The sequence below is a fragment of the Emys orbicularis genome, chromosome 13, assembly GCF_028017835.1.
Source record: "Emys orbicularis isolate rEmyOrb1 chromosome 13, rEmyOrb1.hap1, whole genome shotgun sequence".
In the NCBI taxonomy this organism is placed as follows: Eukaryota; Metazoa; Chordata; order Testudines; family Emydidae; genus Emys; species Emys orbicularis.
The window spans coordinates 24748435-24762159 of NC_088695.1; the positions used below are offsets into that span (position 1 = coordinate 24748435).

Below are 13725 nucleotides of genomic sequence, written 5' to 3' on the forward strand. Positions count from 1 at the left end.
CAATAATTCTGATAAATTGGTTTGAACAAAATCCCTAGACAGGAACCTCTCTTGCCAGTTGCTGCTGAGTTACAGATTTATTGTTTTATGTCTCTGGCACCTCTCCACAGCTCTAGGAACACCACAAAATGAAAACACACAGCAGCAGTATGTTTTGATTTAAATTTCCACATAGAAAAATACCACTCTACAGACTTAGTTACATGCTCTGCCATATCATGAGCCCCGTACTGCATCATCCCCCCACCAGGCTCCTGCCTGTCCAGCTGCAGACCACAATGTCAGTAAATGTAGACAGCATGCCTAGTAGGCTGTCGACCTGGGATCTACCTTTGCCATCACCCCGTCCAGCCAAGATAGTTACAATAGAACTGAAAGTAAACCAATAGAACTGAGATTAAATAGCACATTTTACAATTGGTGAGTAACATCAGCCAGAATTGCCCCACCACATCCACCCTGCCAACCATTCATAGAGATTGAAGGGAAAAGTCTTCTCATAACCTCGCCCAGCCCTGCCATATCCCTCACACACAGCAGGGGTGTTCCTCCTCACCCCTCCACCCCCCCTTTTCCTCACAGACAGCAGGGGTGTTCCTCCTCACCCCCCCGCCCCACCATATCCCTCACACACACACTCCCACCATATCCCTCACACACAGCAGGGGTGTTCCTCCTCACTCCCCCCCGCCATATCCCTCACACACAACAGGGGTGTTCCTCCTCACACTCACACACCCCTGCCATATCCCTCACACACAACAGGGGTGTTCCTCCTCACACTCACACACCCCTGCCATATCCCTCACACACAACAGGGGTGTTCCTCCTCACACTCACACACCTCTGCCATATCCCTCACACACAACAGGGGTGTTCCTCCTCACACACACACACACCCCTGCCATATCCCTCACATACAGCAGCGGTGTTCTACCTCACACACACCCGCCATACCCCTCACACACAGCAGGGGTGTTCCACCTCCTCACATACACACACGCCATAACCCTCACACACAGCAGGGTTGTTCCACCTACGTAATCATCAGTAGCATTCATTCTAGACTACTTACTATATCTGAAACAACAGGGACTATCCGCATCATCTCTTAGGGTCCACCTGGCTGCAATCTCAGTGTTTCACCTGTGAGTGAACAGCCGTTCCGTGTTCTCAAACACCATCTGTAGTCATTTTCTCAAAGGACTTTACAGCCATGACAAGCAGTCCCTCCCTGGGATCTCAACCTGGTATTGTTGAGGCTCATGGATCCCCCATTCAAGCCGCTGGCAATGTGGTCTCTGCTCTACTTGTCCTGGAAGGTGGCCTTCCTAGTGGCCATTACTTCAGCTAGAAGGGTCTCGGAGATTGGGGCCCTCACTTCAGAACCTCCGTACATGCTATTCTTCCAGGACAAGGTCCAGCTGCATCCTCCTCCAGCCTTCCTTCCAAAAATGGTTTCACAATTCCATAGTAACCAGGACATCTTCCTTCTAGTCTTCTATCCGAAACCACATGCCAACTGAAAGAAACAGAGGCTTCACTCAGTGAGCGTCAGACCTGCACCAGCCTTCTACATAGAAAGGACTAAATCATTTCGGAAAATTACTCAACTTTTTGTGGCTGTTGCAGACAGGATGAAAGGTCTTCCAATCTCAGCCCAGAGAATTTCATCATGGATCACTTCCTGTATTTGCACATGCTACAACATGGCAAAGGTCCCTGCTCCTGCCCTGACGGCACGTTCCACGAGGGCCCAAACATCTTCGTCTGCATTTGTGGCACAGGTCACTAAACAGAACATTTGTAGAGCAGCAACATGGTTGTCAGTTCACACTTTCGTGTCTCGATATGCCATCACTCAGCAGGCTAGAGACGATGCTGGATTTGGCCGAGTGGTGTTACAATCAGCTTGTCAATGAACTCTGAACCCTCCACCTGCACTACTACTTGGGAGTCACCTACATTGGAATGGATATGAGCAAGCACTCGAAGAAGAAAAAATGGTTACTGATCTTTCTTCAAGATGTGTTGCACATGTCCATTCCAACCCCCACCCCCGCCCCTCTGTTGGAGTTAGCCGGCAAGAAGGAACGGAGGGGGCTGTTACTTGGCGCTATGAGCGCACGACACCAGGGAGCACTAGAGCCGACCCGACAGATACCACTGAGGGAAAACCTTTCCAGCAGTGGTGCTCGGGGCTAGCACACATCTACATTGGAATGGTCAGCTCTAGGCCCTATTTCTAATGCAGGCATTCATCCCAGGCCTGGAATAAAAATTCCTAACTGAACTGAGAGGCAGGTCAACCTGGCGGCAGCTATTGAGGCAAAAGATTTAACTCAGTAAGGAAAGGAATAGATTCCCCCCACTCCATCCTTTCCTCCTCTTTCAAAAATGGAAAATGGTGTACAGTCCAGCAAGAATTCTCCATCAAGAAGAGCTTACAGATGCATCTCCCTCTCTGGGAGCTGGGACACTTCCATTTGAAAATCCATTAGAAGCATCAGTGGTAGATGCAGCAGATACATTTTAAAGGGCAGTGGCTGTTGCCATTGTGATGTGCTGTGAATCATGACTTCACGCTTCGGGGTTTCCCATAGAGGTCAAGAACGTCCTGAGGACCTGCCCTTTGATGAAACTCACATTTTTAACCAAAAGACAGATGAGTCCTTACACACTCTACAGGACTTCAGGGTCACCCTCTGCTCCCTGGGAATATGTACACCTTCCCCAAACAACTCCACAGGTAAGCATACAAGCCTAGACCCAAGGCTCAACAGATTTACCACCAGCATCCTTACGAGCTACCCCATAAGGGGCAAAGGATTCAGAAGTCCCATTTCCTACATTGTCTGCGGCAACATCATCACCCCAATCCCAGCCCCCAACTAAACAATATTTTTGACGAGAGCTCAAGAACTGCAAACCACCAAATGCTGATTCCCACACACCCTTTGGGAGTCATATAATACTCTTTTTCCACATCTGGAGTGCTTTGACAATGGACAAATGGGCACTAAACATCATCCATCCTGGCTATGCAATCAAATTTACCTCCCTGCCACCTCTAAAATTCCCATCACCACACCTTTTCAGTGGCCATTCTCATGAGGAGATTTTCAAACAAGAAATACAATCCCTCTTACAGTGGGGAGCAATAAGGGATACCTCTTTAGTACCAAGGAAAGGGTTTTACTCAACATATTTCCTAGTACCCAAAAAGAAGGGTGGCTGGAGAGCCATCCTCAATTTCCATCATCTCAACTGTGTTATTCACACACTGAAATTTTGCATGATCACACTGGGATTTATAATCCCATCTTTGGAAAATGGCATGTGCTTTACAGCTCTCGATATGAAGGAAGCATACTTCCATGTGGACATTCACCCTGCTCACAGACATTTTTTTAGATTCATGATGGCCCTGAATATTTTCAATATAGCATGTTCCTATTTTGCCTTGCTTTCAAGGGTTTTTACTAAGGTCATTTTGGTAGTAGCAGTCCATACTAGGCGTTGTGGCTTCACCATCTTCCCGTCTCAAAAACTGGCTTCTCATTGCCAAGAAGCCTACAAGTCGACTTCATCAAGGCTTCAACTTCTGTCTTTTCCCAAGGGTCAGTGTAAACTTGGAAAAGTCTGTGCTCACCCCAACACAGACTTTAGATTTCATCAGAGCATTCCTAAATTCAGTCACAGCAAGGTCTTTTCTGCCAGTGGATAGGTTCCAAGTGATGAATAACCTCATAGATCAGGTCAAGAGCAACACTTGAACACCCTTTTTCTCCTGGGACATATGGCTTCATGTACTTATGTCACGCCATTTGCCAGACTCCATCTTCATTGCCTCCAAGCGTGGCTTCAAACAGTGCACTCACCAAACCAACAGTCCGTGAATGCCACAGTAACTGTTCCCATCAAAATAGCAGAATCCCCACAGGTATGAGTGGGCATTCCTTTCCCCCTTACCAGTCAATACGATCTTTACAGATGCCTCCCTTTTAGGCTGGGGAGCTTATATGGAAAGTCACACAGCTCAGGGCACTTGGACATCTCGAGAGACACATCCACATACTGGAATTGTGGGCGGTCCAAGAGACTTGCAAAGCCTTTCTCCCATTAATTCAAGGTTATCCCATTAATTCAAGATATTATTATCTTCATAATATCGAACAACGTGACAACTGTCTTTTACTCAATAAGCAGGGGGGAACAAGTTCCATTCCCTTGTGTGCAGAAGCAGCCACTCTAGAATCAAATCTGCCAGGGAATCAAAATGTGTTGGTGGACTTCCTCAGCAGACACTTCACTAAGGATCATGAGTGGTAAACAGTACTTTTGCTCTATGGGGAACCCTCACAATGGACCTGTTCACTTCTCAAATGAACAGAAAGTGCAATATATAGTACTCCAGAGGAGCCCTAAGACATAACTGACAGGCTAATGCTCTACTTCTTCGGTGGTCAGACCATCTGAACTATGCCTTCCTCGCTTACTGCTCCTATCTCAAGTCTTGGGGAAAATTCGTCAGGACAAGGCACAAGTCATCCTCAATGTCTACAATTGACTCATCTCTTTATAGGCATTGCCTGACCCCTTCCCAATTGAGTTTAATAATCAAACAGGGCTGGCTGGTCTTAGGCCCCCTGGTCCTTAAAGGCATGGACCACCCTGTTACATCTTGAAGCTTACCTAACTAGTATTGCATCACCACATCATAACAACCACTCTCAGAAGCAGATTTCTGGTAGAAGAGGGCTCCTTAATCTAGCAGACAAAGGAAGCATGAGATTCAGTGGCTGAAAGCTGAAGCTAGATAAATTTAGACCGGAAAAAAGCACAAAATTATAAGTCAGGGTAATTAACCATTAGACCCATTGAACCATTGGAATAGCATACCAAGGGTTGTGGTGGATTCCCCATCATTTAAAAGGCTTTAACATTGGATGTCTTAGGATATGCTCTAGCTAACTAGAAGTTACAGGCTTAATGCAGGAATTACTGGGCAAAGCTTCTGGCCTGTTTATGCAGGAGATAATCATAATGGTCTCTTCTGGCCTTTAAATCTGTGAATCTGCATGAAAGTTATTAACACCTAGCGTAGATTCAAAATTCCCCCTAGGACTCCTGGGATTTATCTCCAGGTGAACATGGCCCCAGCTCTGTGAAATAGGAGTGAAAGAGTTATAACACGGGATTTTTTTTTCCTCCTCAGAGAAAACAATGAGTTTTCAATAACTTAAAGAAAAGTTCTAGTCTTCTCTTAAACACCTCCCCATGTATTAGCAAGCAAGACCTTTTCTGATGTCTAATCAAGAAAAATCTATCACAGAGCTGAGAAGACTTCTTTGGAGGAATCTCCTACATTTGTTGGACTGTAATTGACTTATATCAAAAGTTTGTACCTTATTCATAATCACACACTCCCAAGACTCTGATTTGCCAGTCATGGGCCCAAGGTCTCAAAACTGTGATGGTAGGTATACATATTGCAGTACCCGTTTGAAACCACAATGCACAACACTTACAAGCATAGGCTCAACCACTCACCTTTTAATTCTTTACTCAATGCAACCAGCCTTATGAACTGCTTTTCTGAAGAGTTTGCCTTGTCAGTGCTCTGCCTCTGCCCCTTCAGACATCTGCTCTGGGCAAGGGTCAACCAGAAGAAAAAAGACTAGTTGTCTGAGCTCTAGAACCATTTGATGTTTTAGGCCCACATGCTTACATGATTAATTACACTAAAAAGTGTTTAAGTTCAAGAATGCAGCGCTGCTGTTGGGCAAAATACCGATCCTGTATAATGCCTGTATTTACAACAATGAAGACATGCCTCAGAATGCCAAAATCCACCATAAACAGCTCAAACTAAGCCATTTGTCATCCATAACAGTTAGCACAGAAGACTTTGGAACAATAGCCCTTAGTTTGGACTGAGAGTTGGTAGATTTTTGAACTTTTTATTCCAGTGAAACAGTCTAATTTAATCACGATTTAAAATGTCATCATTTAAAAAAAAATCGATTTTAAATAACTTAAATGTTGTGCTATAACTTAGTAAAATGCTCAGCCTCATATTCTTAGTTTCTCTGGTAGCTGTGGAATCCACACCTGTGTAACACATTTAAGGTTACGTTCTGCCTTTACCACTGAACTGGATATAATAAATGCAAATATAAAATATGAAATCCTTTGCAAATCACCTTTAAAGATAGAGAACTAGTCTCTCAGTATTAACAGGGGCACTGTTTGAAATGAGGGGATATTAATCTCTCATGGAGGTTTGCTTCAGTTCTGGGTTTGAATATTTTATCTGGGGTTCTATGTTCTGTGTAATTTTTAGCCTTTACATCTTTTAAATAAAATGATATAAATCATGGAAAGCGACTCAGACCTGGGCTTTAGCATCCAATTCCATTTCCAGTGACCTGGCATCTTACACACAGGAGGGCATGAGATGCCTCTCCTCCCTGTGGTCTTCTCTTTCTTCTAGTAGGGCAAGGTTGTCACAAACCGAGAGGAATATCTTTACTTTCACTGTACACGTTAGTATATGCACCCAAGGTTCTTCAATATGGCTTCAGCCCCCCCCATGGGCCAGACTGTTGGAGCATAATAAATGTTGCCTGTTCATCCCAATCAGATTCAAAGGGTCTCTGCATTCTGTTGATTCTTATGTATTATTTTACCGTGACATATGTTTGTTCTTTTTTTAGGGTGACTGTTGGATCTGTATGGAGCTCATGTCTACCTCGTTTGATAAGTTTTACAAATATGTATATAGTGTATTAGATGATGTTATTCCAGAAGAAATCTTAGGCAAAATCACTTTAGCTGTAAGTATTTAGATTTTGCTGCTCTCTTTTTGCACATTTTTAAAGATCATTTAAAAACTTTATGCTTTTGACTTTTTAGCCCTGTTCCCTCTGGTTTATTTGCATTCTGTGGAATCTTTATGGTTCTGGTTTTACCATTGCTTTATTATTATGTTAACTCCATTACTTGGTGGAGATGCAGTCAGCAGCCCTGGAGGGAGAGGCCTCAGTGAATAAAGACACCCCAGAATGTTTTTGCCTGAAATTCAAGCTGAATCCAAAGGCCCTCTTTTTGTTCTGGTTCATTGACATTCCCGTAACCCTCCCTCCGGATTGTCACATTAACAGATGGCACTAGCCTAGGCTGGTTCATTGCCTGGCAGGAGGTTCTCATTCTAGGCAGGGCCAATGGAGAGCCAAACTCTTCTGGTTTGCCCTCTTTTCATGCTGCTCCCATGTTTTTCAGTGCATCTGGAATTCATTAAAATGGTAATTTAGAAAAAAAATCACGAAAAAGCGCAAGTTTTTGAAGTGAAAATATTTTTGTGTCTATGATCATATTTTATCCCCAGAGTTTCATAAAGAAATGGGATGGATTTTGAATCCGCAGTGAAAGACAAAATGTTCAAATTTCAGGCATTTTGTATTTTCTTGTGACTATTTCTTCCACCTCCACTGGCCACTGAGACATGGGAAAAACCTGACCTTTGGGTGTTTTGATCAGGCAGTTTCAGAGCACGTAAGAGTTCTGCACTTGGTTACATTCTCCATGTCAGTAAACTTTGGAGTGAAAAGGTACTGCCAAAATCAAAGGGAAGACCAATCCTGGGCAGAGTGGAAGTGATGGGGTGTGTCCATGCAATACTGGGGCTGGCACTGGGTGTCCAGCTCATAGGGTTTTATCTCTTCTGCTACCTTTACTGCAAATTCTCAAAAATAACGGCAGGTCTTCACTACCCGCCGGATCGGCAGGTAGAGATCGCTCTATCGGGGATCGATTTATCGCGTCTCGTCTAGACGTGGATAAATCGATCCCCGAACGCGCTCTCCATCGACTCTGGAACTCCAGCTTGCGAGAGGCGGAAGCGGAGTCAACGGGGGAGCGGCAGCGGTCGACTTGCCGCCCTCCTCACGGCCAGGTAAGTCGACCTAAGATATGCCGACCTGTGCTATGCTATTCGCGTAGCTGAAGTTGCGTATCTTAGGTCGACCCCACCCCCTAGTGTAGACCAGGGCTAAGTTAGGCTTTTGGAGCTGTGTTTGACACCTGTGAGTTTAAGGCAAGATAGCTCAGTATCCCCTTGTCCCCAGAGCCAGCCTGTCAGTGTAGGGCCACTGGGACTTTTTTGTAGCTTTTGGAGGGATGGCCAAAACTGAGTGGACAACACAGACTCCATTTCACCTATTGCTATGGAGTGAGAATGGTTTCTCCTTAGTACCCCTAGCAATGGTTAGATTGCTGTATAGAACCATTAATGCCCATCACTTGCTTTGTGGGCACAGTGTGAGGCATGCTGACTGCATGGAACAGCTGGCAACTTCTGAATTTTTCCCTGTGGTCCAGGAGCACTGATGCTTCATTTGAATGGAATCAGGAGGTCAGTGAACCTCAGCCAATTACACAACTGGCTTCTTCAAACAGCCTTCCACAAGAGAGGCACAGAACAGTGACACAAGCAAAAATAACCCACCCCAACTCTCACCCCCCCCACACACGCCAAGGTACAGGCCTTGCAGAACAGTGGGACAGTGACAGGAGAACACTATGTATATGCATCATCATTTTGTTAGGTCCTTGGATGCTGCTGAATAAGAACTTAGGTAACAGGAGCTGCATGCATGAAATATCGTAGCAATTAGCTGGGCCTGACCCCTAGAGCCCTGCGTGGATACAAATCCACCATCCACAAACATGGTCCGCGGATATCTGCAGTTTTGCAGGGCTCTACTGACCTCTCTTTTGGAAATGTCGGAATAGGTTCTTCATTAGCCACACAGAGAAATAGCTTGACAGACAGCTTGTTAACATGTCCATATGATCCACATTACTCAAAAGTATTGTCTTGTGTATACATGAGGGAAGGGGATTGGGGTATGGAAAAGTAAAGAAATCAAAGTGACATCAGTAGCACCAGAAGTTTGTAAGTAAAGTGCCAGTCCACCACTAGTGCCAAAACCCACCTTTTTCAAAGGGTGACTGAACTGCAGCCTGCTGCCTCAGTGGCTGTTGGCACTGCAGCCCTCTGGCATTTCAGGTGAGCTCCTAGTTCTGAGTGTGTGTGGTTTTTCCTCCAGCCAATTTTCAAACTTGGGTAACTAAAGTTAGGCCCATAAATCTGTATTTAGAGGTGCCTAACACAGGTTTAGGTGTGGGCCCAAGGAACTGAAGTGTGAAAACTGAACTAAAATACCTCTCTGACTGTTCCTCTATAGCAGGGGAGAGCAGCACATACAAAGTTCACCATCCCTTCTCTAGCCTGTTATTACCATAAAGCCCGAGGTTACATCAGGAAGGAAGGTGTGTTGGTTGTGTTTAGTTTTGATTTGGTTTAGATTGGTTTTCTATGGACACATTGAACTACCCCCTAAATTCTCCTCCCTCACTAGCCCCACAGACTGAGACGAGGAGGATTTTTTTAACAATGTTCTGAGTGTTGGGTTCTTCTCTCTGTGAGAGCATAACTGATAGATAGACAGAGGTGCACAGGGACAGGTTGTCTAGCCCCCATGTTAGCTCTTAACCATACTGTCCTGCTTTCTTCTTGCATACCACAGTTCCCCACTAGCCTTTGCAAAGTACTACTTTCCCACTGTGTTGCAAAATCATTTATAATAGCAGAGCTAAGGTGGGGAGTGAGTAGTAAAGACCTCTATACCTAAACAGACCAGCTGTCAAAAGCCACGCCTCTTGGGACATTATAATTGTTTGAGGAAAATGCAATTCTATGACTTGTCTAAAGAACAGCTTCTGATTGGCTCAGCCAAGAGGCATAGCTTGTCCAAGACTGACTGTCCTGGAATTACTGGCTGACTGTTGGCAGCTGCCGGGGTAAGTGCCTTTCTTCTCTCTCTGCCTCTTGGTCAGTGACACAGGCTTTCTTCCTTTCCTGTTGTTTTAAAACTTTTCTGCAGTTTATCTGAGTTTTTCTTTTTGTTTCTGTAACAGGCTGAACAGCTTTTGCTTTTCTTGGCTGTTCTACAGCCTCTCTCACTTTGTGTTGTATTAAAACCTATCCCACTTTATTTTCTCTAAAACACATGTTCTGTTACTAATATTTAATACCTATATTTCTAAACAACCTAAGTGCATAACATTCTTTTCTAAAAATGCATGTTCTATTTCTAATATTTAATGCCTTTATTTAAAAAAAATACAGGCAATATACAAAAAGGCCTGTTAACATATATATGTTGTAACACTTTATTCCTCTGTTTACTAAACTTTATTTAAAATGTGTAAAAAGCCTATTTTTTTCTTAAAATCTTTAAAATGGCTGTAAATGTGAAAAAGCACACACATAGGCAGTCCTAATGCTCCCCATAAAAATTCAAATGGCCACTATTGCAAAAGTGTATATGTCCAAAAATGAGATTGGAGAGTGGGCGTACACCAAAAACGGGGTGTGGAAACCTGTCAAAATTTATATGGTGATGACAGATATAGAGGTCTTTACTTTACATTGTTTCCCTTCAGACACTCAAGATTCCTCTTTATTGTTCTGGCTCATGTTGTTTAATGTTTATTGTTCTGCCTCATGTTGCTCACATAGTTTAATAGTCACAGGAATCTCATTGCAGTAACTTATTTTTCATCCATAAAATCTCCTCTTTTCTCCTAGACTGTGAAAGCACTAAACCACTTAAAAGAAAACTTGAAAATCATTCACAGAGGTAAGTTTGTAGGTTTCTCTTCTGCAAAGTAATTATCAATTATTTTTCCTCTTAACTACAAAAAATTAATTTCACAGAATTTCATGGTTAGTCCCTATTTTAAGTAAAAGTATAATTGTGAATTATCATTAAAATTAGTTTTATAAATATATCAAATAAATACTTTAAATTCATAGTATTTTGTTTGTGAAGGTTTCAATCATTTTTCCATTCTCCCTTAACATCTGAAGTGTGTAAATGCAGATAATGAGAACATACATCTATACAGAGTGCCTTTCATCCCAAAGGCGCCATAGTGTTTTACAAATTATATGATACTAATCTGTCATCTGCGAACTTGCTGAGGGTGCAATCCATCCCATCCTCCAGATCATTAATAAAGATGTTGAACAAAACTGGCCCCAGGACCAACCCCTAGGGCACTCCACTTGATACCAGCTGCCAACTAGACATCGAGCCGTTGATCACTACCCGTTGAGTCCGACGATCTAGTCAGCTTTCTATCCACCTTATAGTCCATTCATCCAATCCATACTTTTTTAACTTGCTGGCAAGAATACTGTGGGAGACCATATCAAGACCTTTGCTAAAGTCAAGGTATATCACATCCACTGCTTTCCCCATATCCACAGAGCCAGTTATCTCATCATAGAAGGCAATCAGGTTGGTCAGGCATGACTTGCCCTTGGTGAATGTACTGCTCAGCCTATGTGGGCTGTGAAGCGTGCAGCCCTCTTGTACACATGCTGTAAAAAACCCTGGATGTGGCCTGCCACAACCTTAGCTGCCACTAAACACAGTTTTTTTGCTAATTAAGAGCCAAACATGGTGACTAATGAGGCGTCTTCAGAAGGAACTTCAGAACCAGGACAGTCTCTGTATCTCCTCCTACTTTCCCAGCCACTGCTCCCAACATAAACTGCCAGACATCTCTGTGATGGGGTTATGAGACAGTGATAGCTACTGCGTTTGGGAAATATGTGATGACATCACCATTGAACATCAATGTTAAAGAGGCAGAGTTGACACTGAGTGTTCAACCTTAGCGTCTGTCACTGCGCAGCCATGTGGCTGTTGAAATGGAGATCGCCAGCCACGACTTACCTGTTTCTCTCTTTCTTTCACTCACAGATATCAAACCTTCCAATATTCTTCTGGACAGAAATGGGAATATTAAACTCTGTGACTTTGGCATTAGTGGACAACTCGTGGACTCCATCGCAAAAACAAGAGATGCTGGGTGCAGACCATACATGGCAGTAAGTGGGATCTGACAGTGTTGTCAAGGGGGCTGGGATGGGCACGGGATATGGAGCCTTTTGCCTTCTAGCTCAGGCTAAAGCGAGGCCCAGCTCACTAGTGATTCCCACCCATTGGCTGAGTTGTGCCTCAGTTGAGTTCCCCAGGGGCGGGCATCCACATACCAGAAATAACAATCGCAAATCTAGAACAATCTGTCCTGCTGGCAGCCTCAATAGGGACGCCAAGGACAAAACAGGCCACAGAGATTGGGCTCCCTTCTGACCCTGAAGGTGAGACTCAAAGCACATCTGCCAGCTTACACTGCTGCTGTCTGGGCTGGCTGTTGTTGTTCTGGGACAAAGCGAGAACTTCATGCTCCAGCATCTTCGACCAGGACCAAATTTGCATGTGAAAATAAACAGCATGGCACAGAGAAGGAAACTCAGCAGGAAGTGTTTTTGTGTCTATAATGAACCTGTTTTTGTAAGGTTCTGTCATAATTAATACAAAGCAAAATCTTTCATAAGTATTGTGATTCAGTCAAACAGCCAAATTTCCAAATCGTACCCGGAAGATACAATTCTGGGAGCAGCTGAATGGAAATGGCTCCATCTGTGTAGCAGTTTTTGAAGAGTCACTTCATTCCACCATTGTGATTTTCAAAGCAGTCAGTGGATTTAGGGACTTTTTCCGTTCCCTGGGCTGCTCTGAAAATCTCAATCCATATTTTTATTTGAACTATGGGCTTGGGGGCTGGTTATGTGCATAGCCATTGCTCTTCTGAGATAAATGTAACACAGCCCAAAGGTCACACACAACTTTGCCTGCTTGTCTTTAAGCATTTTGAAAAAGCTCTTTCTTTAAATCTCTTCTTCTGAGCGAGTCAGAAGGCAAGGATTTACATACAGTAGTGACTGAGGATTACACTGAAAGGAGGTTGCCTCAGCCAGTCAGAATGTGGGGCTGTTCCTGATCCAAGTCTGACCATTCATTTACCCCCCAACTATTCGTCTCCCCTTCCTGCCTATTTATAAATCTCTTGAATGATACCATTGCTAGTATTGATCCCTGCGGTACACTCCATTATTAAACCCTGTCATCTTGGCCATCACTGCTACTTTTGATTCCATACTGCATCCTTTCACCACACTGAATCCAGTGGGCTTCACACTGTGCTTTCTTGCAGTCATTCTTTGTCTAAATTAATTGTGTCCACTCGTTCATCCTCTTCCACCATCTCCTGGCATTCTGCACAGGTCACTGCTACCGAAGTTGTGCTGGTTTGTCCCTCTCGTTTTATACCCGGCTAGCTGTTCCGTAACTTGTTCTGTAATTATTTTCTCATCTTTTTTTGTTATGTTGAAGTCAGTGGGCTTTTTTTTTTACTTTTAAAGGTGGGTACAATGTTAGCGTAATCCAGGCCTCTGGTTTGGTCACTCTTGTTAAAGATATAAGGCAAGTTTGTTGTATCTCTGCTGCCTCAGTTCCTTTATAACTCATGGACAGCTGGATGGATGCCGTACTCCTTCTCTCTCATCACTAGGTATGTTGGGAAGGATTCACATACACCTCTGTGTTCTCTGTCTAGCTCTCTCGGATCAGGTCAGGACGGAAGTTTCACATTTGTTGACTTTTTAAATGAGACAAAATGATTGACTATAGTTTGCATTTTTAAGAGCTTTCACGTGGTATGTAATTTGGGGGAGAGGCCAGAATGCTGGCATTGGGTGTGGCATGCTGGCACCTTTCCTTGTAGTCACTTGGTTCAATGACC

At 43.8% G+C, this 13725-nt stretch overlaps 1 protein-coding gene across 2 annotated transcripts in view; it reads left to right on the forward strand.

The window, feature by feature from the left end:
- Positions 1-13725, forward strand: part of MAP2K4 (mitogen-activated protein kinase kinase 4) — a 173619-nt gene that overhangs the window by 129483 nt on the left and 30411 nt on the right. For both annotated transcript variants that reach the window (XM_065415124.1, XM_065415127.1), the window contains 3 exons: positions 6720-6839; positions 10658-10709; positions 11841-11968. In XM_065415124.1, the coding sequence (XP_065271196.1) occupies positions 6720-6839; positions 10658-10709; positions 11841-11968 (300 nt within the window). The remainder of the gene's footprint in view (positions 1-6719; positions 6840-10657; positions 10710-11840; positions 11969-13725) is intronic.